Source organism: Paroedura picta, chromosome 18 (assembly GCF_049243985.1).
Source record: "Paroedura picta isolate Pp20150507F chromosome 18, Ppicta_v3.0, whole genome shotgun sequence".
Lineage (NCBI taxonomy): Eukaryota > Metazoa > Chordata > Lepidosauria > Squamata > Gekkonidae > Paroedura > Paroedura picta.
In genome coordinates, this window is record NC_135386.1 from 18,194,403 (window position 1) to 18,217,446 (window position 23,044).

At 48.5% G+C, this 23,044-nt stretch overlaps 1 protein-coding gene across 2 annotated transcripts in view; it reads left to right on the plus strand.

Annotated features, from left to right (window-relative positions):
• MAP2K5 (mitogen-activated protein kinase kinase 5) overlaps positions 1 to 23,044 on the plus strand; it is a 111,428-nt gene that overhangs the window by 19,170 nt on the left and 69,214 nt on the right. For both annotated transcript variants that reach the window (XM_077317405.1, XM_077317404.1), the window contains exons 7-9: positions 1,045 to 1,093; positions 8,291 to 8,355; positions 20,949 to 20,988. In XM_077317405.1, the coding sequence (XP_077173520.1) occupies positions 1,045 to 1,093; positions 8,291 to 8,355; positions 20,949 to 20,988 (154 nt within the window). The remainder of the gene's footprint in view (positions 1 to 1,044; positions 1,094 to 8,290; positions 8,356 to 20,948; positions 20,989 to 23,044) is intronic.

Here is a 23,044-nt window from a genome sequence, read left to right on the forward strand (position 1 = left end):
AAAAGCATTGTTTTTTTTAAATAGTTATTTTTCATATCCTGCTTATAATCGCCTTCCCTTCCTCTCCCCGCAACAGGCACTCTGTGAGGGTGGTGGGGAAGAGAATGCTCTGATAGGGTGGCTCTGGGAGAACAGCTCTAACCAGACTGTGACTAGCTTAAGGCCCCCCAGCTGGCTGCATGGGGAGGAGTGGGGAATCAACAGAAAACTTACTTAAAATCATCAAAATATTTGATACTTGTGCTAACTACGAAGCAGCCCTCTACATCTGCTGTTTCAAAACGATGTAATAAGTGTTTTAAAACTGAATTATAGAGTTGGTGGGGACCTCCAGGGTCATCTAGTCCAGCTCCCTGCAGAATGCAGGAAATCCATAACTGCCTGCCCACCCACAGAGACCCCAATTCCAAGCCCAGATGGATTTCTATATATCGTTTAATGATGCTAGATAAGTTTTCTGCAAATGTGACCTATTGGCATTTACCGTGGGATGCTAGGATGAAGTGGCTGGTTCAGATTCCATAGAACGAAACCAAAGTAACAGTGGCTATCCAAATAAAGTGAAAATTCGTGTTCAGAGGAACTACCTGCAGGTACAGCAGCCAGTTCCCCTTGGCACCCTTATCGAAACAAAGGGGGTCTCTGCACGTGCCTTTCTTCATCGCTGCCAGTAGGTACCAAACACATAGTCGATTGAGGCCATATTTGAGGCCATATGTAAGGCTTGCCAACCTCCATCTTGGGCCTGGAGATCTCCTGGAATTACCACTGATCTCCAGACAACACTGATCAAAATGTCTGGTTTGGACGGAGGGGTCTATGGTGTGGAGCCTCACAGAGTCTCCCTCTCACCCCCAGATCTCCAGGAATTCCCAACCCAAAGTTGGCATGCCACTGCTCAAATCCCAGCTTAATTCATTAATACCTCCCCTGTCCTTCGTTTACTTTCCCTTCCCTGTCCTTCAGGGCAACGGTTGTGTTCTTTTCGCTCGGGGTCGTTGACTATCTTTGAAACCCCTTTTTTGTCCTTTCCCATTTTGGCAGCTTGAAGAAGTCCTCTGCAGAATTGAAGAAGATATTAGCCAACGGCCAGGTAGGTCCCCGGGAGCGGGTGCTCGCAGGGTGCGCGGCCGCATGGCCAGAGCCGTGTCCTGTGCCGTCAGGCCGTGAGATGCTTCCCACTCACTCCCCAGTGATGTGTTCTTTTAATCAAGAAGAGGAGAGGCGCGGAAGAGCTTTCCCTTGCGCCGGAGCTCCTGTGCTGATTGATTTGGATTGGCACGCCAATTTGCGGCCCTGTTCTCAAAACCCTCTAATCAGATTGAGCTTCAAATAGATTGAAGCGCCTTTTGCACCCACTTTTCTTTTTTTTTTTTGGCCGCTGCCTCAATTTAGGGAGAAGGAAACTTAATCAATTTTGAGTAGCAAAGGAGGACTTTGGGCCGGCGCGATTCTTCTCGCACGTGGGCTCCGAGGCAAGCCGGGTTGCAAAACAGAGTTTGTCGTACGTGAGGGCAGGACCGCCCTGTTCTGGGGAACCCCGTATTTTGCTCTGCAGATGCACAAACTGCCTGCCCCGTTATTGGCAATTGATTTAGCGTCTGGCAGAGTTACACACAGGAAGCTATATAATAATATCAAATATGTGGCCAAGTTATTCTAACAAGATTGGCCAGTCCTTCCACTCCGTTGCACCAGGGGAGAGTACCAAGAGCTCCATCACATCTCCCTGGAAAGCACGACGCTCACCACCCTGGGACAAATGGAAGATAGTTTGGCAGGCTGCCCCACAATCGCATTCAGGGCCTGGTGTTCTGCCCCATTTAAACCACAGGTCTGCACAGCAGCCGTAGCCTGTTCATAACCTATTAGCCATCTTCCCTACTTTACACAGCCAGTCAAATCTTGTTGGTGCTGCTTAGGCTATGGCAGCCTTTCTCAAGTTTCTTACCACTAAGAAAACCCCTAAAGTATTCCTCGGGCTTGGAGAAACCCAGAAGTGGCACGGGTGTGCAGAATATGTTCGGGAAGCAAAGCTGTGTTCATGCCCGTCCGGGGCCCCTCCAGGCCCATCGTTGGCCATTTTGGGAGGGGGGTGAGCAGGTCAACATGACCGTATGACCTTATCACATGGTAAACATTTAACAAATTTAGAAAACACTTGCAAAAATTAATTCCCTCCCATTTGGGAAACCTTTCCAGGGCTGCCAAGAAACACCAGAGAAAACTTGGGTTATGGATACGAGGTGGAACTGATTTCGCCCCTGTTTTCAGCATTCCCTCTCTCCCTAGATGGAAATGTTGTGACCTTGGGATTTGGGGCACTCTTATTGCCGGGATTTGGGACTGTAGTCTGGGTCGGCAAAATGAACAGCTCTCGGCCAGCCCCTCTTTGACTCCGACGGGCGGGGAGGCCCAAGCAGGCATCATGACTTTAAATGAACGCCGCCAAATGTGCCTACCTGTAAGGCAGCGGGATCCGTCAATAGCAACATAAATAAGTTTTAATGTTTGTCATGGTGAAAGCCCTTCGGTAGCCTTGGAGGCAGGCAGCTGTCCGCGGCCATCAAGCCTGCCTATTAGACACTATTGACTGGGACATCTGTGTCACCACAAATAAAAGGCTCTTATTGATTTTCTTAACTGCTGTTCACTTCCCTTCCATGTTGCGAAGGCTGAAATCTTAATTATCTCCGATGCGTATTCAGCGCCTTCACACAGTGACCTCTCCCCGTCTCATTGGCATTTCATGAATCAAGTAGTTGTAGTTGAGAATGTCAAAAAGATAAAAGCGGGTCTTGGCGCGTGTCCTTCAGCCCGTCACCTGTAACGCTCAGCGCTTAATAGAGGACGGGGTCTTGCCTGCCCCGCAACCTTGATCATCAGCAAAGAGAAGACCTTAAATAAAACTTGGGAATGTGGATTTCGGGTCATTTATTTATTTTAAAAAATGCATTGGCTCTGCCTCCACCGGAATAGCTACGATGAGATTTCTTGTAATCTTTATAAAATAAAAAGAGGTATAGAATTGTTGGCCATCCCCAGTAACTTTCTACAAATGTATTTTTTTAGAGGGAAGAATATTGGAGATTTGCTGGAAGGGAAAGCGAGGGGGAGGTCTAATTCAGTCTATTCTGCCTTTTTTACTGTTGAGAAACCCCTGGAATCATGCTCTGAGAAACCTGTCAAAGCACAGCATGTGCATGAAGATCTCAAATGCTCTTGGGTGGAGACATGTTCTCCACGTGGGCAAAGACTTATCCTTTCATGGAGCTGGCTGGGAAAAGCAGATTTGTACAAATGCTGCTTGTGCACGTCGAAGTACCCCTGGAGCTCTGCACTGGGGGGCAACAGGGATCCTCTCTGGTCAGTCTGTACAGTGACCTGTTCCATCCAACTCCTGACTGTGTAGAAGAGGCTCCAAGCCAGCCTTTCTCAACTTTTTAACGGTTGAGAACCCCCTGAAATATTCTTCCGTCTTCAAGAAACCCTAGAAGTGGCGCAACCCTGCAGAATACGGTTGGGAAGCAGAACTGTGGACACGCCCACCCAGGGCCCCTCCCCTTCCCAACCCCTCCAGGCCCCTCATTGGCCATTTTGAGAAGGGAGGCAAGTCAACATGACCATATATGGTCATATCACCCGATAAATGTTTTAAATCTTTTTTTTTAACACATATTCAAAATTAATTAACACGAACCCCTGGGCCTGCTCTTCGCCCTCCAGTTTCTTCATAAGCTGGTCAAGTTTCTTGGAAACTTCTGAGGTCATTCCACCCACCCTCCCTGCTGTTTTAACCGTTTGGTCGTTTCAGCTGCACTCGGCATCATTTTAGTGCAGGGGTGGCCAAACTGTGGCCCTCCTCCAGGTGTCCATGGACTACAATTCCCATGAGCCCCTGCCAGCATTTGCTGGCAGGGGCTCATGGGGATTGTAGTCCATGGACATTTGGAGGAGGGCCACAGTTTGCCCGCCCCTGCTTTAATGCAAGGGACGTTTCTTATTTCATTTGCTTTGCACTTTTGCCTGAAAGCTTTAATAAAGGCGTTGATTCTTTCCCTGATAGCCTCCACTTAGGTTTAATAAGGAATTCATATTAATCATTAAAGGGAAGGGGACGCGATTCTTCAAGATAATCAAATATTGACAGGCTAGAAATAGCTTTCTGCCGAGGTTCATTGATATAGGTTATGTGATATAAATATTTATTTCTTTTCTGTCACTCAGAGCAAATGCCACCGATTGATTCGGCATTGATGTAGTGTCAGCGGTTCATAAGGACCAGGGGCCCGGCTCGTGTTTTCCGATTAGTCTCGGCTCTATCAAGTGAGATTTACTAAATCTCCTCAATTGTGTGCTCATGGAGTGTGACTGCTCTCTGAAGGCATTAGGGCCTTCGATTGGTAACGAGGAGGAGAGTGCCGGCCGGGCCGGGACTTCTCTCGGAGCTTTGCTTAGCAAATCAGGATTAATTGGAAACGCCCCCCCCTCCCCTCCCCTTCTTTTTGCTCGTAATGATTGATCAGAAATGCATGCTGATGGCGTCTCGTACTCGGGACCCAGAAATAAACAAAGAGGGGGTTGTTTGCTGAGCCGTAATTGGAATCACCTTCCGCTTGTTCTTCCCATCCCGGGAGCCAATGAGGGAGGCTTTCAAGCAGATTAATATTCCAGGACTTGCTGTGAAGTCACACAGTTGTTATTTGACAGCGTCTGGGTATTTTTTTTGTGTGTTGATATTTGTTGATAAGCCAGCCTTTAGGCCCATAGATTCCTAGCTCAAGGGTCCCCAGGGCGCCATGTTGCTTACCTATGTGTCCCCCCCCCTGGTGCCCACCAAGTGGTTTTAGGAACCGGGTGTAGCTGGGGGGAGGGGGGTTCTTTTTTTTCTGATTGGTGGTACAGATTGAAAGGTATCTTGTTGATTAGAGCTTCCACCTGAAATGTTAAAGAGTCACTATTAAAGTGAGAGTCAGGTGGGTAGCCATTGCTGGTCTGAAGCAACAGAACAAACAATGCAGCAAATAAAAAGAGATATTTGCACAGAATTACCATTATCACTTTAAAACAACAGTAAAGCATTTAGAATCATCGACATGAACCGTTGTCTGGTTATGACTGACTGCCTTTTCCCAGATGGTCTCGCTGGGCAGTTCTGATGGGAGGTCCAGAAGATGTTAAGACCAGCAAAATTTTGGGGCACACGAAAGCTTCTACCGCTCTCCCTTGCGGCTCAGAAGAGCCCTGCTGGATCAGACCAGGGAGGGTCCGTGTAGTCCAGCCTCCTGCCTCACCCAGGGGCCGGCCAGCCTCCTGAGATGTCGTAGGGAGGCAGAGTTTCCAGAGATCTCACCATAAGCGTTGGTGGCTCAGGCCTCCTGAAATGGACACTCAGTAATAATGTCTTACGAACACCGTCTATACCGGCCTTTCTCAACTCTTTTCCCATTGAGAAACCCCTGAAACGTTCTTCAGGCTTTGAGAAACCCCAGAAGTGGCGCAACCCTACAGAATAGGGTTGAGAAGCCTAGCATAGCTGTGTCCATGCCCACCAGGGGCCCCTTGCCTTCCCGCCCCCTTCAGGCCCATCATTAGCCATTTTGGGTGGGGTGGGTGGGTCGACATGACCATCTACGGTCATATCACACGCTAAATATTTTAACAGGTTTTTAAAATATATTAAACATGAATTAACTCCCACCCATTTGGGGGTCCCTTCTTAGGCCGTCAAGAAACCCCCAGGGTTGAGAGAGCCTCATTGATACAAACTTCTTCACGGGGGTGAAGGCGACAGTGAAACCACCCACCAAATCCACTGGAGATTAGGAACAGAAGAGAAATGTATGAGCAAGCAAAGGACTAGGCTCATGCAGAGTCAGTCCGCTGGTCTGCTCCAACTGCAGCTGCTCTCTGGGGCCCCAGGCAGGGTCCTTTCATCCCCCTTCTGCCCCGGGGTGTTTAATCGGAGATGCCGGGGACTAGAACCTGGGACCCCCCCCCTCCATCCAAGTCCTCCGCTCTACCACTGAGCTACGGCTTCTGTTTGGGGGTGGGTGGGGAGGAAAACAACATCTCCTGGTGGCTTCTGATGTAGGTCACTTAATTCAATCTACCTTTGTTCAGAGTCATCCGAGGAGAAACACTTCAGATCTGCATCGCCGCCAATAGATTCGTATCCAACACGAGAAGCAAATCCTTTTGGGAGCAGCCGTTTGTGGCTTAATTACGTGCGCTTCAATTTGAGGAGGACCGGTAAAGTTTTTATAAACACAATTGTCTTTCCCCCTTTTTACTTACACCAGCCCATTTCACCTGCGTTTAGTCAGGCTTAGAAAGGGAATGACACCCGCAAACGCTCCAATACTCTTTTACCGTCTCCCTGGGCTATCCCCTGGAGCCTTTGAAGACCTCCTGTGCATGGAAGTGATGAAGGGAGAGGAGAAGAGAGCAGGATGGAGCGCCCAAGGGCACTGATCTTCTGAATCCCAGAGCCCGGAGGCAGCATTGGCCTCTCTGCCCTGTTGTTGGTCCTCCAGGGGAACTGGTTGGCCACTGTGTGAGGCAGGGTGCTGGACTAGATGGCCCACTGGTCTGATCCAACAGAGCTCTTCTGACGTTTCTATGAAGGCCTTGGCCCCCCAAAGGGACTGGCTGGCCACTGTGTGCCACAGGATGCCTGACTAGATCTCATGAGCAATGACTCAGCCTCCTTCACTAGTGTGAAGAAAGGACCGTTCTGGATAGGTAGTCTTTTCTTCCTCCACCACCCCCGTCTCCCCGCGCACTTTCTTTTCCTGATTGTGTTGAAATGAGAGAAAATCATTCAAGGGTTGGGGGGGGGGAACCCACAGAATAAACCTTAATTTTGATTCATGGCTGGCCACTGTGTATTAATTAATTTAAATAGACCAAGTTCACTGCTGCAATCACAACGCACAGTTTGTTTTGTCTACTTTTCTGCTGCCGAGCTTCTAATGATCACAGATAGCCCAGGCTTTAGGCCTGAATGTTTCCAGAAGGAAACATATTTCCCCGGATAAATAATAATTATGTTCTGACATACCAGAAAAATATTTTGAGCTTCACTTTCGGGGCCTTCAGGTAGATTACTACTTTAAGTTATTCTTGCCTGATACATTCCTCAAACCTGCTGAATGCTTGGTGGGGTTTTTATTCCAACCGAAAGAGATTTCTCCAAGGACCCTCGGACTCTGCCTGCTTACTCCAGGCAGCTTTGCAGACCCTGCCATTTGTGTCCGGACAGATGACCACCCAAGAACAGCCTTTCTCCACTGAGGCACCAAAATTTTGGAACTCTCTCCCCGGGGAGTTTAGCCTTGTCTCTGAAGACTTTCTCTTTTGGTTTGGAAGACCCTGAACAGCCCTTATGAGCCTTCCTCCTTGTTTCGAGTATTGTTCGTTTTGTGTTTCTACTGAATTATTATAAAGTTTTAAGTCTCGTTAATGGGGCGAACGTTGTAAGGCTTTTGTGTGCACCACCTTGGCGGCCCCAGTGGGGTAGCAAGGCAGTTATTCAGCATTAGCCATCCAGAGAATGATCTTGGTTTGTCATTGCGCAGGTTTCTCAGATGTCTAGGTGGCCCCGTTATGGTCTTCCGGTCCTGCTTCATAGTGCCCGTTTTGGTTTGCACTGGGCTGATTCCTCCAGGTTCGGGTTCATGGCAGCCGTAGAGAGGTGGAGCTGCTTTAAGGGAAGGGAGGGAGGGCGTGATCCTGCAGCTGAATCTTGGGTGGAAGAGCTTCGTCCATGATCTCTGGTCCACCAAGAGGTCCTTCTCAAGCTCCTTATCCCCGTAGCAAGTTGGAGCCACTTATCTGTGGTGACCCTTCCCCATTTCTAGGTCTGACTGGGTGGTCAGTACCTTCCCTGCCAGGCGGAAGGGTCTAAGGACAGTCTGAGTAGCTTCCGAACCCCGCTCCCCCTAGGCCTTGGTTGTAACTCTGCACCGGAGCCCCTCTGCCCCCTCTCCCCGTCCGCGGCCGGCTCCTCTTGAGCTATGTTATCATTCCATTTTTGACACCTTTTATCAAATTTTAATGAAATGACCCAGGCAAACAAATTGTCATTAAACTTTCCATCACTTTGTCCCTTGGTATCGTCTTTTATAAATTGGACAGCAAATGTTGTATTGATCTCCTCGTTCTTGCCGCTGAACTTGAAATGACCCAGGCGGCGGGTAGTTTATGGCCTGGAGTTGCATTTCCTTGACACTTCCATCCACGGCATGACACCTCTTTTCTTTTTCTCCCCCCCCCCTTCCTCGTGGAGATAAATGAACAAGACATACGGTATCGAGACGTCCTCGGTCACGGCAACGGTGGGACCGTCTACAAGTGAGTGTTTTTGGCGCCTCCTCCCCTCCTGCTTCAACTTTTGGGGAAGAAAAACCCTCCCGCCTCCTTTCTCCTCTGAAGCGTCGTGCGGTTTCCGTCCTTGATGCCTCCTTTGTTGAAGTGGCTGTTGTATTTAAGGGCTTTTAGGAGCTGCCTTCATATCTCCCGGAGCTCTTGAAAAATAACACCCCCCTGTGTTTATAGATCTTTTTTATTGGTCCTGTCAAATCAAAACGGAACGGCTAGAAGGTAGCCGCCGTAGTCCGGTTGAGCCATTTCTGGAGCAAAGCGGCTTACATTGCGTGCCTGGGAAGCGGGGGGGGGGGGGGGTGGACGGTCCCCAGGACGAAATAGCACCTTCCTCTCAAGACCTTTCGCTTATCGCTCGGCAGCAAGCTGAAGACGAACCAGCACGCAAGTTCTTTGGGAAGGGTGGCAGGTGCTTATGGAATGTGTTTCTACCTGGTGCCGTTCATTAGCATGTCCGGGAACAGAACTCTCACATGGTGAAGAAGTCGGTCGGCAGCTAGAAGACACGGGTGAGCAGAATCGACCTGCGGAACTCGTTGCCCCAGGATGGCTGTGAGCAAGGATCACGTGTCTGGGAGGAGGCCAAGTTTATGGGCAGTTTTTATATCAGCGAGAAACTTGGTTTTGTTTCTGACCCGCAGTTCCACAGCTTCCCCAGGGCTGGAGGTTCCGCATCACCCTCAGATTGTGCTTGTGAATTTTCTGGGGGAATCTGCTTTGTCTGCTGAGCGAGATGAATAACTGGAGCAGCCCAAAATTAACCACTTCACGGCTAACTGCTTCCCATTCTGTCCTCTGAGGTTGTTGATATTTCAGTGGTTGGGGCCTCTATTCCCTCCCAAGCGCTTTTAGAAAGTGGACTTTCTAAATGCTCTGATTGGCTGCGTGGGTTAAAAGACATCCTGTAAAACAGAACTTTTGAACACTTCCTATTAGCCTTAAATATAACCTCAGTCCTTAAGCATTTTGTGGTTGGCCCCGCCTCCTGCAGCGGCCATCTTATGATTAGCTCCGCCTACTGCAGCAGCCATTTTGTATTAGAATTCTGCCCTGTGTCAGTCTTCTAAAGGTGCTCGCAAATTCAAAAAGACCAGGACCTCTTGGGGTATGTAGTACAGAACTTGTTGAGCCAGTGGTCTGGCATAACACAGACGCATGTCTTTCAAAACCTGATGGCTTTTGTGGGCGTCCTTGCTGAAGAAGGCATGCTTGTTCCAAGTCCATGTGTCATCTCTTGAATTAGGTCATCAAGGTATATGTGCCTCCAAGTCGGTGGGCTGCCCATCCGTTTGTTAAATATGATGCTGATATGATTCAGCAGTCTAGAGTCCGTCTGTCAGGGACTGAGAAATCCGGATGGGTGGCCAAGTGAGTCTGTCTGTAGCAAAAGAAACGAGCACCTTCCAGACGAACCAAATTGGTGGCCAGGGAGGAGCTTTCAGGAGTCCCTGCTCCCTTCTTCAGATAAATCCAGACGGGTGGCCGCTGAAGCTTACAGGTGGCTGGATTCTGCTCAGACCGCAGCCGGCTCCAGCCCACGCTGGCATCAGTGTGCTTTGTCAAATGAAACAAGTGGCAAATGCGTCTGCAGCTTCCTTTTGTTTCTTCCCCCCTCCCTCCCTCCCTCCCCCCCCCCTCCGGGGGGCTTTCTGTGCCATGAGCTCGTTCCTGAAATCTCTGCGCCGCGCATTGATTTCTGACTGGAGAACGCAAATGTGTGTGTGTGTGCGCCCACATGTGTGTCTTTCCAAAAACCCCGCTCTGAGTCATATCCATTATGGCAATGAAATATTATCCCCATTCAGCAAACAAGGAGGCACGTTCCAGGTCGCTGGGCAGGAACGTTTGGCTTCTGTTTTCCAGGTGAACTAACTATTATTGAAATAGTTTATGGAGATTGAGGTATTGATCACTTTCTTGCTAACTGTGGCTCCAGGGGAGAGCAAGCGAGGGGAGGGGGGCTGGGTTCTGCGGAAGACACTGCTTCATTGGAGTCCGGGGGGGGGGTCACGGTGTGGTGGGGGCACAGTTTATTGCCTCCCCGGGTTTATGGCTGGAAGAGAAGGGTATCTTAGCTTCGTTTTTATGACAGTATAATTATACTTCAGAAATGCAGTTGATTACTCTGTGTCGCAGGATTGTTCCGGTGCATTGGTTAGGCCAATACTGCTATACAAACAACTTTTCAGTCAATTGAGTTGGGTAGAAAATCAATACTTTTATAGCAATATTTCGAGGGAGAACCTGCTGAATCGAAATGTTTCGTGGGGGAGCGCGTCCTTTTGTTCGCTTGTTTAAAGAAAAGGTGGTTTATAGCTAGCTGGCTTCCAGTTAAGCTTATTTCTTAAACAGCTTTTAAAAAGAAAACTACAGAAAGGCAGGTGAGCTGTCGTGGTCCTGAATTTTGGTGCTGTTCAGGTTGTCCGGGGCTGTTTTCCATGTAGATGTTTTGGCTTCTTTACAGTCACAGCTTTTGAGAGCTTCTCCATGATGTCCCCTCAGTTTTCCTGGCTTTGCTGAAAAGATGGCCTGAGGGCCGGGAAAGGATGCCTTTTGCGGGTCTCACCCATATCAGCATAAGTTTCCTTACCTATCCTCCTCAGCTGCCACAGAAGGCTTTTAAAAATGGTCGCGGACAGATTGCTCTCGTGCAATAAGGTTATAGTCACCTGCTCCAACAATGTACTCGTTCCCAGCTTTGATTTTGAAAAGTGACTCTAGGCAAGCCCCCTATTTCCCCTTATAGCTTCATAGTGAAAAGGTTAGAGCAGCCTTTCTCAGCTTTTCTTTTACTGTTGAGAAACCCCTGAAAACCTTCTTCAGGCTTTGAGAAACCCCAGAAGGGGTGCAATCGTGCAGAATATGGTTGAGAAGCAGAGCTGTGCATATGCCCACCCAGGGCCTCTCCCCTTCCCACCCCCTCCAGGCCCATCATTGGCCATTTTGGCGGGGGGGGGGTGTCAACATCATACATGGTCGTAGCACCAATTCAATGTTTAACACATTTATTTAAATATATAAAAAATCAATTAACACCCACCCATTCAGGAAGAAGAGCCTCTTGTGGCGCAGAGTGGTAAGGCAGCCGTCTGAAAGCTTTGCCCATAAGGCTGGGAGTTCAATCCCAGCAGCCGGCTCAAGGTTGACTCAGCCTTCCATCCTTCCGAGGTCGGTAAAATGAGTACCCAGCTTGCTGGGGGGTAAACGGTCATGACTGGGGAAGGCACTGGCAAACCACCCCGTATTGAGTCTGCCATGAAAACGCTAGAGGGCGTCACCCCAAGGGTCAGACATGACTCGGTGCTTGCACAGGGGATACCTTTACCTTTTACATTCAGGAAACCTTTCCAGGGTTGTCAGGAAACCCCAGGGTTTCACGAAATCCTGGTTAAGAAAGCCTGGATTGGGGGTTAATTCTAGACAGAAAGAATGATGGAACTCTGGATTATAGAATCTCAGGGCTGGAAGGGGCCATCCATCTAGTCCAACCCCCTGCTCAATGCAGGATTGTCCTATTCTATAGCAGTCTAACAATTTCCAATCACAGCGTCCCCCTTGCATTGAGCTGCCTCTTTTCTCCACCCCCTGCCTTGATATCCTGTAACTGGTGAGCTCCTGTAGGTTACACGCTGCGTGCCGTGCCCACCGGAGACAGCTGGGCCGGACTGTTTTTAGCGTTCCGTCCAGCGTAGTTACGGGGTGGATTTACGACCCTACCTATTTTAAAACAAGTTACCCACACGCATAACCTCAAATATTTTCTGAAAGCAGGTATGATGAAGCGTGCAGGCTCTTGGCTATATATTGGAAAATATTTGTATGCCACGGCATCTAGGGTATTTACTTAAATTGCTTTTTTGAAAAATAATTCACTGGAAACTCCAAATGGCCTCGGAAGTGGGTTTCTTCCCTGCCACATTTTTTAACTCCATCGCTGGCTCACAGTTGCTCTGAGAGACGGCGTTTTGTGCAAAACGCTTTCCCCGTTTCCTGTGAATTATGGGAACGGCGTGATTTATAAGACAGCGTTCCCCGTCTAACGTTGGTGGCTGAGTAGAAGCGGCGTTCAATTATTTAGAACCAAAACACCTTATTAGTATCATATAAAATTGTGTCACTGGTAAATAACACATAATATTTCTCCCGCGAACGGCATCGTCGAAACATTCATAAAAGTCTTCCCGCGTATTTCTCCATGCCAGCTCTCGTGGCATCCCGACTGCAGTGATCTGCTTCGATCTGCATCGGACCAAAACCCTTTCTAGTCCAATGCTCGGTTTCCAGAACCGGCCAGCCGTCGGCCTGCGGGAAGCTCAGAGGGGACAGCCTGCTGCGTTACCTGTCCCGGCCCCCTGCTGCCCCTGCACATGGAGGTTCTGTTTAATTATCCTAGCCAAGAATATCTTGTCCACAAGCCAGAGCACAGAACGAAAACAAAAAGGTCTCTTTGGATTTACACCTGTTGAAACCTTACTGGAAGGGCAGTGTCACAAGGGTGCTCCTTGCAGCTTGGCTCCCTGAGTGGCTGCCCAACTAACCCACTTCCCTATGGCTGGCTGGGAATGTGTATAATTTACATCCTGTGATGTATAGTTTACATACTGTGATCTCTGGCCCGCGCGAAGTGCACCTGGCTTCGACCAGGGCCAGGGCCTTCTCGGTCATGGTCCCTCCCTGGTGGAATGAGCTCCCAGAAGTCCTAAGGGCCCTGACAGAGCTCACACAATTCTGCAGGGCCTGCTAGATATCAGGAAAAACGTTTTCACAGTCAGAGTAGTTCAGCAGTGGGATAGGCTGCCTAAGGAGGTGGTGAGCTCCCCCTTACTGGCAGTCTTCAAGCAAAGGTTGGATACACACTTTTCTTGGATGCTTTAGGATGCTTAGGGCTGATCCTGCGTTGAGCAGGGGGTGGGACTAGATGTCCTGTATGGCCCCTTCCAACACTATGATTCTATGATTCTAAGACGGAGCTCTTCCGCCAGGGAAGGGAAGATCTTGGGTCTTTCCTTTAGGCACCAACCCTGAGAAATACGGCTGCAGAGGGAGAAGTTGGAGTTGTGTTGGGGGTGAGATTGTTTTTTAGTTGTTTTAAGGCCATTCTATTTTAAATGCATTCTATCTAATAAATAAATAAATAAATAAATGTTAACCGCTGCAAGATGGCTGTTCCAGTAGTGGTCTAGAAATGAATGAATGAATGAATGAATGAATGAATGAATGAATGAATGAATGGCTCCTTTAAAGGAGAATTAGGTAAAGCTTTGAGCAATAAGTCTCTCTCTTGCCCAGTGAGACAATGTGCCTCTAAGCATCATGCACCAGGAACATGTACAACGCAGAGAGATCCCCCAGGGCTGGTTGTGGCACAAAGAACGCATCCGAAGGGCCTCTTTTGACCTCATCCAGTAGAACAGATGCTGGTGGATTCTCAGGCTGCATTAGCCAATCTGAGGCTCATGGCGTTCTGATTTAGTGTTTGGGGTACCACGCCGTCAGGCTCCCCCACCTCACCCGGTGTGTCCATCGTCCGTTGTTACTCTCCCCATTTTGGCTAACGATCGCCGTAGCTGCAGGTGGGCGACAACGCTACTGAATTCCAGCGGGCCACCGTTGGAGGTGAACCAAGACCGACGGGTGACTGCGTAAGGCCCGTTCCGCACACGAGTGCGTCAAATGAAGGCGAAGGGCCTCCTCCCGGCCCCGGACCACCGAAGCCCTCCTCCCGCCGAACTGGCAGAGCACCGAAAGTAAATAAATGAACGGAGAGCAATCACAACCTAGTTGATGAAACTGTTCAATTAAAGCCCAGACATTTACATGGTGTAATTTCCCTAAATTGCCAATGAGCCCCTTTAGACACAACCAGTGTTCAAATTGATTTCAGCATTGATTTTGGCTGAAGCTGATAAATTTCTGCTTGTTAGTTAAAGTAATTTTGCAGAAGACTTTGTACTGCGGTATTGAAGGCTTCGTTTAGCTGGTGGTTAAAAGAGGAGTTATTTACCGAGGGCCGCCCTGTTTTGTTCAGAGAACAGAGCAATTCCCCAATCATCTTTAACTTTAACTTTTAATTTTTTAAGCGCCAGTATCCCAATCAATACGTGACTGAAACTGATTAAAACTTATCCAACCAGCTGCCTAGGGCTGTTTAATTAGAAACCGGTTGATTCTTAAATTAAAACTGGTGGGGTTTTTTGTTGCTGCTGTTGTTGTTTCGTCTTTGGCTCACTCCTCCTCTTGAAGATGTAGCAAAAAAGTTAAGTTGCTCTTGATTGAAAAGAAGCCAAGTGTTGCATCATCAAGAACAATAATAGGCAATTGTTCCAAACAGCGGAAGGGATTTCATGTAGGACCCTTGGCCACCCTGACGATGGCGGACTGAATTAGGAGGAGGTCAGGTGAAAATCCGGCACACGGATTGGCCCTTAGTGCCCTGTATCCTGATCGGCTCCCCTTCCCCCTAGAAGGACAAGCAGAAGTGTAGACAGGTGTAGTTGCTTTTCTGACTTCCAAGAGAACCAGGGTAGTTGTGAAAACTGATCAGTTCACAAAAAGGGATGTTCTGTTTTAATCGGAAAGGGAGAAGTTCTCTCTTTGTTCTCTATCCTGTGCATAATTTTATATACTTCATTTCCCCCTTGGTCACCTTATTTTGAAGTCCCAATGTCCTTAATGTTTTTGTCCCCTTTTCGGGAAAGTGCTCCAACCCTCTGGTAGATTTGTGTTTATTTCTCAGTGTTTTTACTGCTGCTGCTGCTGCGTCTTTTCTGAGACACGCTGATCAGAACTGCGTGCATGTCAAAGGCATCACAGATACGAGGGCATTTGACTGTTTTCAGAATGTGCCTTTACTTTTTCTCCACTGTTGTGTACCAAGTTGGTAGTTTCATCAAACTCTCTGCTGCGACCCCAAAACCTCCCATCTGGCTCAGTCAAGTTCCAGTTCAAGACGTGTTTAGAGTTAGGGGGTTTTAATTCCAGAGTGCTGATTTATATTATTACTGCTAGAACAGCCTTTCTCAACATTTTTACTGCTGAGAAATCCTTGAAATATTCTTCAGGCTTTGAGAAACCCCAAAAGTGGCACGATCGTGCAGAATATGGTTGGGGGGCAAAGTTTGTGTACATGTCCACCCAGGGCCCTCCCTTCCCACCCCCCTCCCGACCCATCGTTGGCTATTGGGGGAGGGAGGGTCAGCATGACCATATATGGTCATAACACCCAATACATTAAAAAATATAGTTAAAATGATTCCACCCATTTGGGAAACCCTTCCAGGGCCATCCTGAAACCCTGGTTGAAAAAAAAACCTGCACTAGAACGTTTGGATCCAGTGGTGCCTTTAAAACGAATGAATTTTAATTCTTGGTGGATGTACTCAAAAGTTTATACCCAGAATGAAACGTGGTTGGTCTTAAAGGTGCCCCTGGACCCACAATTCGTTATATGGCTTCAGACCAACACAGCAACCCACCTGGAACTCATTTGCCAGATTGTCACCCATTCTCCCAGTCTGTTTTTTTTTTTTTTAAGTGCACAGCAGTGGGAGAAGATCTGGCCCATCCCTCTGCTGGCCAGAGACCCATTTGCTGGATGCTCGCATGTGCGTTAATGCAAGGGGACATTTAAAAGGCCGTTCGGTACTTGTGGTCTGAAGGGGACAGTCATCCTGTTGCTGCCTCAGACTCCTTCATACTTCCCGGTTTCCTGTGTGTGGAGCGCAGCAAAGTCACTGGGAGAGTTGACATGTAGAGGGAAGCATGTCTGCCGGCCAGAGGGTGCCTTCAAGTTAATAACAAATCATTCTGTGGTCATCATTCAAGCATCTGTGGTGGGATTTTGGACAGGAGCAAGATTGGCAGGGCTTGCGGCTTCGAACGAGCCCAGCACCAATCAACGCTGCTCTTTATTAGCGCTGCTCACTTCTAAATTCCCTCTTTTTAGCAGCCGGCGAGCCAGGCTAATGGGTTCGCCTATTACAGGAGGCAACAGCAGTCACAGTGCTAATTTCCTGGAAACCATCTGAATTGCTTCCTTTTTAGATGGCTGTTTCAGTATGTGAAAACATCCTCATTAAAACACTCCCCAACTCTGGCCATTAGCACAGAAACAGAGCGCTCTGTCTCACGCACGCCCAAAAAAAGAAGGGCCCGAAACCAAATCTGTGTGAGATTTTGTGATTTGCCGCATTTTGTTTGCAGCTGGTGACCGCCCTGTCATTGCACAGTGTATAATGTTTAGAGAAACCGAACTTACTGTGGGTGAGGATGTGCAAATGTTTTGTTTTTTCCCCAACATAAGTGCTCCATTTGTTTTGTCTTTTTTAGTTCAGGAGTTGTTACTCAGAGGTTTATCCCAGAGCAATGTGCTCAGAATAACTGCCTTATGGTAATGTTGCATCCAAAAAGAAGAAGAGTTGGTTTTTAGACCTTGTTTTTCTCTACCCAAAGGAATCTCAGCACGGCTTACAGTCACCTTCCCTTCCTCTCCTCACAACAGACACCCTGTGAGGAGGGACTGAGAGAGCCTTGATGTTACTGCTCTGTGTTACCTGATAGTTACTGCCAGGCCTAGCCCCAATTAATCTTTCCTCTGGAGCAGAGCAGAGGTGGCCTCCAAGGTCAAAATAGCCCTGGAAGGGATCCTGCCCGCCCACCACCTGCCTTTTACTGATAAAAACCAAAGCTAGAAAGCTGTCAATATTGCTGTGGTTACCTAGCAACCCCCATGATAGCCACCGATGGCAGTTCAGGAGCAGCCGCAGGTTTTTGAGGGGAGAATAATTTGTGTGTTCCCTGTCTTTTAACCAAGAAGGAGGGAGCAAAACTCTTCCCTCCCCCATGGGACAAAACACTTTTAGCCAAGAATCTCCTGTGGTATCTCTTCTTGAGCTTTGAGTTGTGTGTGTGGCGTATCTGGAGAGGTGTCCCTCACCCCTGTCAGTCTGGAGTTGTTATTTTAAGGTTCCGGCTGATTCATTTCCAGATGGCTCCGCCAGTCTTGTCTTGAAATTATAAAATGCCATTTGAAAAGCTTTTCTTCACCATCTTCCCCGCTAGGATGGCTGTTCTGGGGTATCTTCTGGGAACCGATCTTGCTAATGCTGTGTATAAACAAACTGTTCCATGAAGACCTTTGGGAGGAGAGGCTGAAGCTACTGCTCAAGCGATGTGTGCCGAACTCTGATTACCCAGTTTGCCTTTTCATGCCTGAAATAGCCATCTTACCAGGTCTGGGCACATTGCCCTCACAGGAAGTCTCTTCAGGGAAGGATTTGGTAGAAATCTCAGTGGTAGGAACACACTGCTCCGGAGGAAGGATAAGCAGTCTGTCGCTTTAGGGCTTCCGATGACTTGGGATATGGGCCATAGTCCCGGCTAGTGAGATACCTGAACATAGATCTAGGCAGGTGGCCGTGCTGGTCTGTCTGGAGCAGGAGCAAAGAGCCAGAGTCCAGCAGCGTCTTCAAGACTAACCGGATTGATGGCCGGGCTGGACCTTTTATGAGTCTCTGCCCATTTTTCAGACCCAGCCACAATGCGGGTCCGTCTGTCCACTGGCCAAGATATAGGGACAGGTGAATTCATGTTTTAGCCATGAGTAACAAAAGCGCAAATTTTGTTAGTCTTGAACGGGCTGCTGGACTCTGGCACTTTCTTTCCAAGGTAATTGAAACAGCTGTGACTGCCCTGCCTGAAAACAGCTCTTTGCAAGCAGAAGTAGAAGTTTGTGTCATGAACTCCAGTGGTGACAGTTCAGCAAAAGGGGTCAGCATTTTGGTTGCTTGGTGAAAAGGTATCAGAAGGGACGTCTTTCCTGTGGTGATTTTTCCTGGTGCTGCAGTTTGTAGGGGGAGAACATTCCCCCTGCCCAGCCCACCTCCCACCTGCTCTAGTCTGAGAAGGAATCACTGCCTGGTTCTGTAGGTCTTGCCCAAGTCTCAGGAGCTCATTGTATAGAGCAGGGGCTCGTGGGAATTGTAGTCCATGGCCATCTGGAGAACCACAGTTTGACCACACCTGCTATAGAGGTTTTGGAAGCTGTGTGATATCAGGAGAGCTGGGGAACCTCCTGATGGCCCCTGGGTTTAGGCCACTGTGTGAGACAGAGTGCTGGACTGGTTGGGCCATTGGCCTGATCCAACATGGCTTCTCTTATGTTCTTATGCCTGGGGCGGTGATGCTCGGTACTCGGAGGATAACAGTGGAAGGGCTTCTGGCCCCTCTGGGGGGACTTCCTGATGGCCCCTAGATTGTAGCCATTGACCTGATCCAACATGGCTTCTCTTATGTTATTATCTCAAGGTCATCTAGCGATCATCGTCATGGTTGAGTGCCAGTAACAGCCTGGGTCTCCTCGGTCATCTGTCACTTTAACCACGACCATATCCATTAACTAATGGTTGCTTTTAGTCATTCTGTAGCTCACCACTTATTTGCGCAAACCATAACTCAAACGACCCGCTTCAAGTTTTAGCTTTAGCATGGTTTCCTCTACAAACTCATTGGGACAGGTAATTACTGCGGCAGCTACAGCCTAATTTGAAGTGTTAGCCATTAATTAAAACACTGCCGAGGTGTCCGGTTTTCTTTTGGTGTAACCAAAGCTCCTGTTCCCTCTCCATTAATCACTTTACAGTTAATGCGCTGGGCGGGGTGGGGGGTGGGTCAGGACAATGGAGATGGCGCGGTGGTCAGGGGTAAACAAATTTCCTTTATTCCAGGTAACATGCCCCTCGCAGAAGCCGGGGGATGCCCTCCTCCTCTGGGCAGGGTATCTATTTTGCAATTCCTTTCTCGGTGATAATTAAATGTTAAATTGCTACTGTCAGCGCTCTGTAAACCAAACCAGGTATTTGCTCTTTACTGGAAATTTAACCCGGACTTCCACGGATGAATTGGCGTGCATCATAATTAAATCATCAAGTCTTCCCCTTCTAATTCACTTGGAAACAGGAGACCACCAGCACCCTCCCCCCCCCCCTTTCTTCCCTTCTCCTTCCATGAGAGGATCGGCTTTCTTGACAAGCTAATTAAGTTGCCAAACTACCCAGCGCAGTGCATAATATTATACTAACAGCCGTCGAGCACGATATCTCGGCCGCTCGCTTTCCTATCATTTCTGCCGATCGGAAAGTCAAAATGTTTTGCCACTGCTGGTTTGTCCGTAGTTACCTTCTGGTTCGTGTTACCCTCCTCCGTCCATTGACTCTGCCTCCAACAGCCTGTCTTACCATTTCGGGGATGCTTCCTTCAGAGCATCCTTGAATGGGGTTTGTGGGGAAATACTCCACAGCCTAAAGAGCGGCGACTTCTGATCTGGAGAACTGGGTTTGAGTCTCCACTCTTCCGCGTGCAGCCAGTTGCATGACCTTGGGGCAGCCACAGTTCTCTCGAGGCTCTCTCAGTCCCGCCTACTTCACAGGGTGTCTGAGGGAGAAGTGAAAGGGGTCGTCTGCAAGGGGGAAGGTCAGGTTCAAAGGACAGCAGAAGGCAGCGAAAGCCCTACATGGCCTCCAATGAATGTTGGGAATCCTAGGTACAGCAATGCATCTTGGATTTAAGAGCTGTTATTTATTTATTTGTTATTTATTTGGATTTTTATACTGCCCATTCTTTACAGCTCTGGGCAGTTATCTGTCTATGCATCATCCCCACCTTGTCTTAAAAGCATTTCACTCATTCTAAAAGAGAGAATATTTTATAGGAAAAAAAGTCAAAACAGCAGGGCCTTAAAAAAAAAGAAAAAGATTTCCTGATATTTGTCCTGGTATTTTTATTAGTGGTCTTCACACCACTAATACCTTGTCCACACTCTATCCCCCCCAGTGCTCACAGAATCATAGAGTTGGAAGGGGTCCTACAGGCCAGGGGTAGTCAACCTGTGGTCCTCCAGATGTTCACGGACTACAATTCTCACGAGCCCCTGCCAGCATTTGCTGGCAGGGGCTCATGGGAATTGTAGTCCATGAACATCTGGAGGACCACAGGTTGACTACCCCTGCTACAGGCCATCTAGTCCCACCCCTTGCTCAGTACAGGATCATTCATGACCAGCTGCTGCTTGCAAACAGCCAGTGAGGGGCAGCTCACCACCTCCGAACTACTCCGCCTGTGAAATCTTTTTCCTGATATCTAGCTAATATCATTCTACATGCAGTTTAAAGCCATCTCTGCAGGTCCTCTCCTCTGCTGCCAGCAGGAACCGTTCCCTGCCCTCCTCCAAGGGTCAACCTTTCAAATCCTTCAAGAGAGCCGTCCTGTCCCCTCTCCACCTCCTCTTCTCCAGGCTGAGCATTCCCAAGTCCCGACACAATGAGGATCCATTTCATCCTTACCTCAGGGGGGTCACCGCCAAGAAGCCGTCTGCCTAATCTGAGAAGGGTAGGAGGGAGGAAACAAGCCTGCTAGGAAGCCAGTTGTTTCATAAGGACAAAACGTTAATAGAAGTGGGATTGCTTAAGCTGCCATTTGCCGGAGAGCTTACGAAGCTGAACTTCTATGTCAAACTGTGATTGTGATTCTTCTGTCTTCCTAACTGACCCTTTTCCCCCCCAATGCAGAGCCAGCCACGCCCTGAATGGGAAAGTATTGGCAGTCAAGGTAAGCTTTTCATACACCTGCATTTTAAAATCATTTCCCCCCCCCTACATTCTTCTGTGATACGCAGTTAAGCAAATCAAATCTGTCCTGTAGTCAACTGTACATCAGCCTCCCTCAACCCTTTCACCCTTGAAACACCCCTGAAACATTCTTCAGGCTTCAAGAAACCCCAGAAGGGGTGCAACCATGCAGAATGTGGTTGGGAAGCAGAGCTGTGGCCACGCCCACTTGGGTCCCCTCCCCTTCTCACCCCCTCTGGGCCCATCATTGGCTATCTTGGGAGGGAGGTCAACAAGGCATATAGAGTCATATCACCTGATTAATTCAAACGAGTAGCCGTGTTGGTCTGAAGGAGCCCAATAAAACCAGAGTCCTGCAGCACCTTTAAGACCAACAAAGATTTATTCAAGGTGTGAGCTTTCGAGTGCAAGCACTCGAAAGCTCACGCCTTGAATAAATCTTTGTTGGTCTTAAAGGTGCTACTGGACTCTGGTTTTATCACCTGATTAATATTCAACAAATGTAAAAGTATGTAAAAAATTAATTAACTCCCACCCATTCGGGAAACTCTTCCAGGGCCGTCAAGAACCCCCATAGTCTCACAAAACCCTGGCTGAGAAAGCCTGCCCTACACAGACTGGCATGGCTTTGAAAGGAGGGGCTTACAAGCTGGTACCCCTCTCTGCTCAGGATCTTTGTGCCCAAGAAGGAAGGGGGCATTGCCTCGATGCAGCAGAAACTGGGAGCCACTGGAGGGAGACGAAGGCATCCCTGCAGTCTCTCTGTGGGCTCCGTATCTTCTCAAATCTCTCTCTGACCACGGAGGGCTTTATCCCTTGGCCTTCCTTGCTTTCCTGTGAATGGAGCTTCCCGGAGGAGGGAAAGGCATCCCTCCGCAAGCCACACACCCGGCGGCTGAATGCCGCTCGGCAGCCGGCACGAAATTTCCCCCGCTCTTAAGCGAGCATTTCAATGGTCCATTTGATTAATCATTTCTATACTGACTATCATACTCCCAAATTTCCTCTGAGTTGTACATACTGTAAAAGACAATTATGTCGCCACAGATTAAATAAGTGAATTAAAATGGAGTCGCTGCGTAATTTGACCTGTGATTTTGCTCTCGTTCCCTTTCGCGGGACGCACGCCATTCCGGCAAATAGACGAAGTCATCCATGACAGCCGGTGATGAATTGCCAACGCGATGCTGTATATTTTAATAGCCTCTCACTAATTTAAATTGAGCACCGAGTAAATTATAATTCAGTCACTTGACTGCTTGTATTTAACTTGACAACTCATCCTTATTTGTCCTGGAGGTGTGGGAGAGAAGTGGGGAAAATGGGCTGCTAGGTGTTGCTGGTAGGCTTAACCCTTTCCCCTGGAAATGTTCTCTGGTGGGGGGGCAGGGATCGTAGGCTGGGAGCGCCAGGCAGCCTCTCTTGCTCCTCGTCCCTAAAGCAAGGCGGAGGAGGGCAGAGCGTTACCTGTTAAAAACTGGGGGATAGGGCAGGGCAAGGTTGTGTCGTTCCCCACACCCACACACCCACCCACACACACAAATGTCCTAACAATTAAATCTGTGTGGACCAGGCTTTCTCAGCCAGGAATTCGTGAAGCCCTGGGGTTGCTTGATGGCCCTCGAAGGATTTCCCAGTTGGGCTGGAGTGAATCCGCCTTGAATCCTTGTGCGAAAGGCAAACTGTAAATATTGTTAGTAAATAAACTAATATTAGATACCTGAATATTAATGCAAATCACAGAGGTGTTCTGGGGGATTGAGATTATGTACGCCAGCCTTTCTCAACCTTTTTGCCGCTGGGAAACCCCTGAAACATTCTTCAGGCTGCGAGGAAGCCCAGAAGCGGCAGGATCGTGCAGGACGTGGTTGGGAAGCAGAGCTGTGGCCACGCCCACTCAAGGCCCCTCCCCTTCCCACCCCCTCCATGTCCACCGTTGGCCATTTGGGTTCATATCACCAAATAAATGTTTATCAAATTAAAAAAAACAATATGAAACCCTTGTTGATAAAGCCTGATGTACATTGTTTACATTG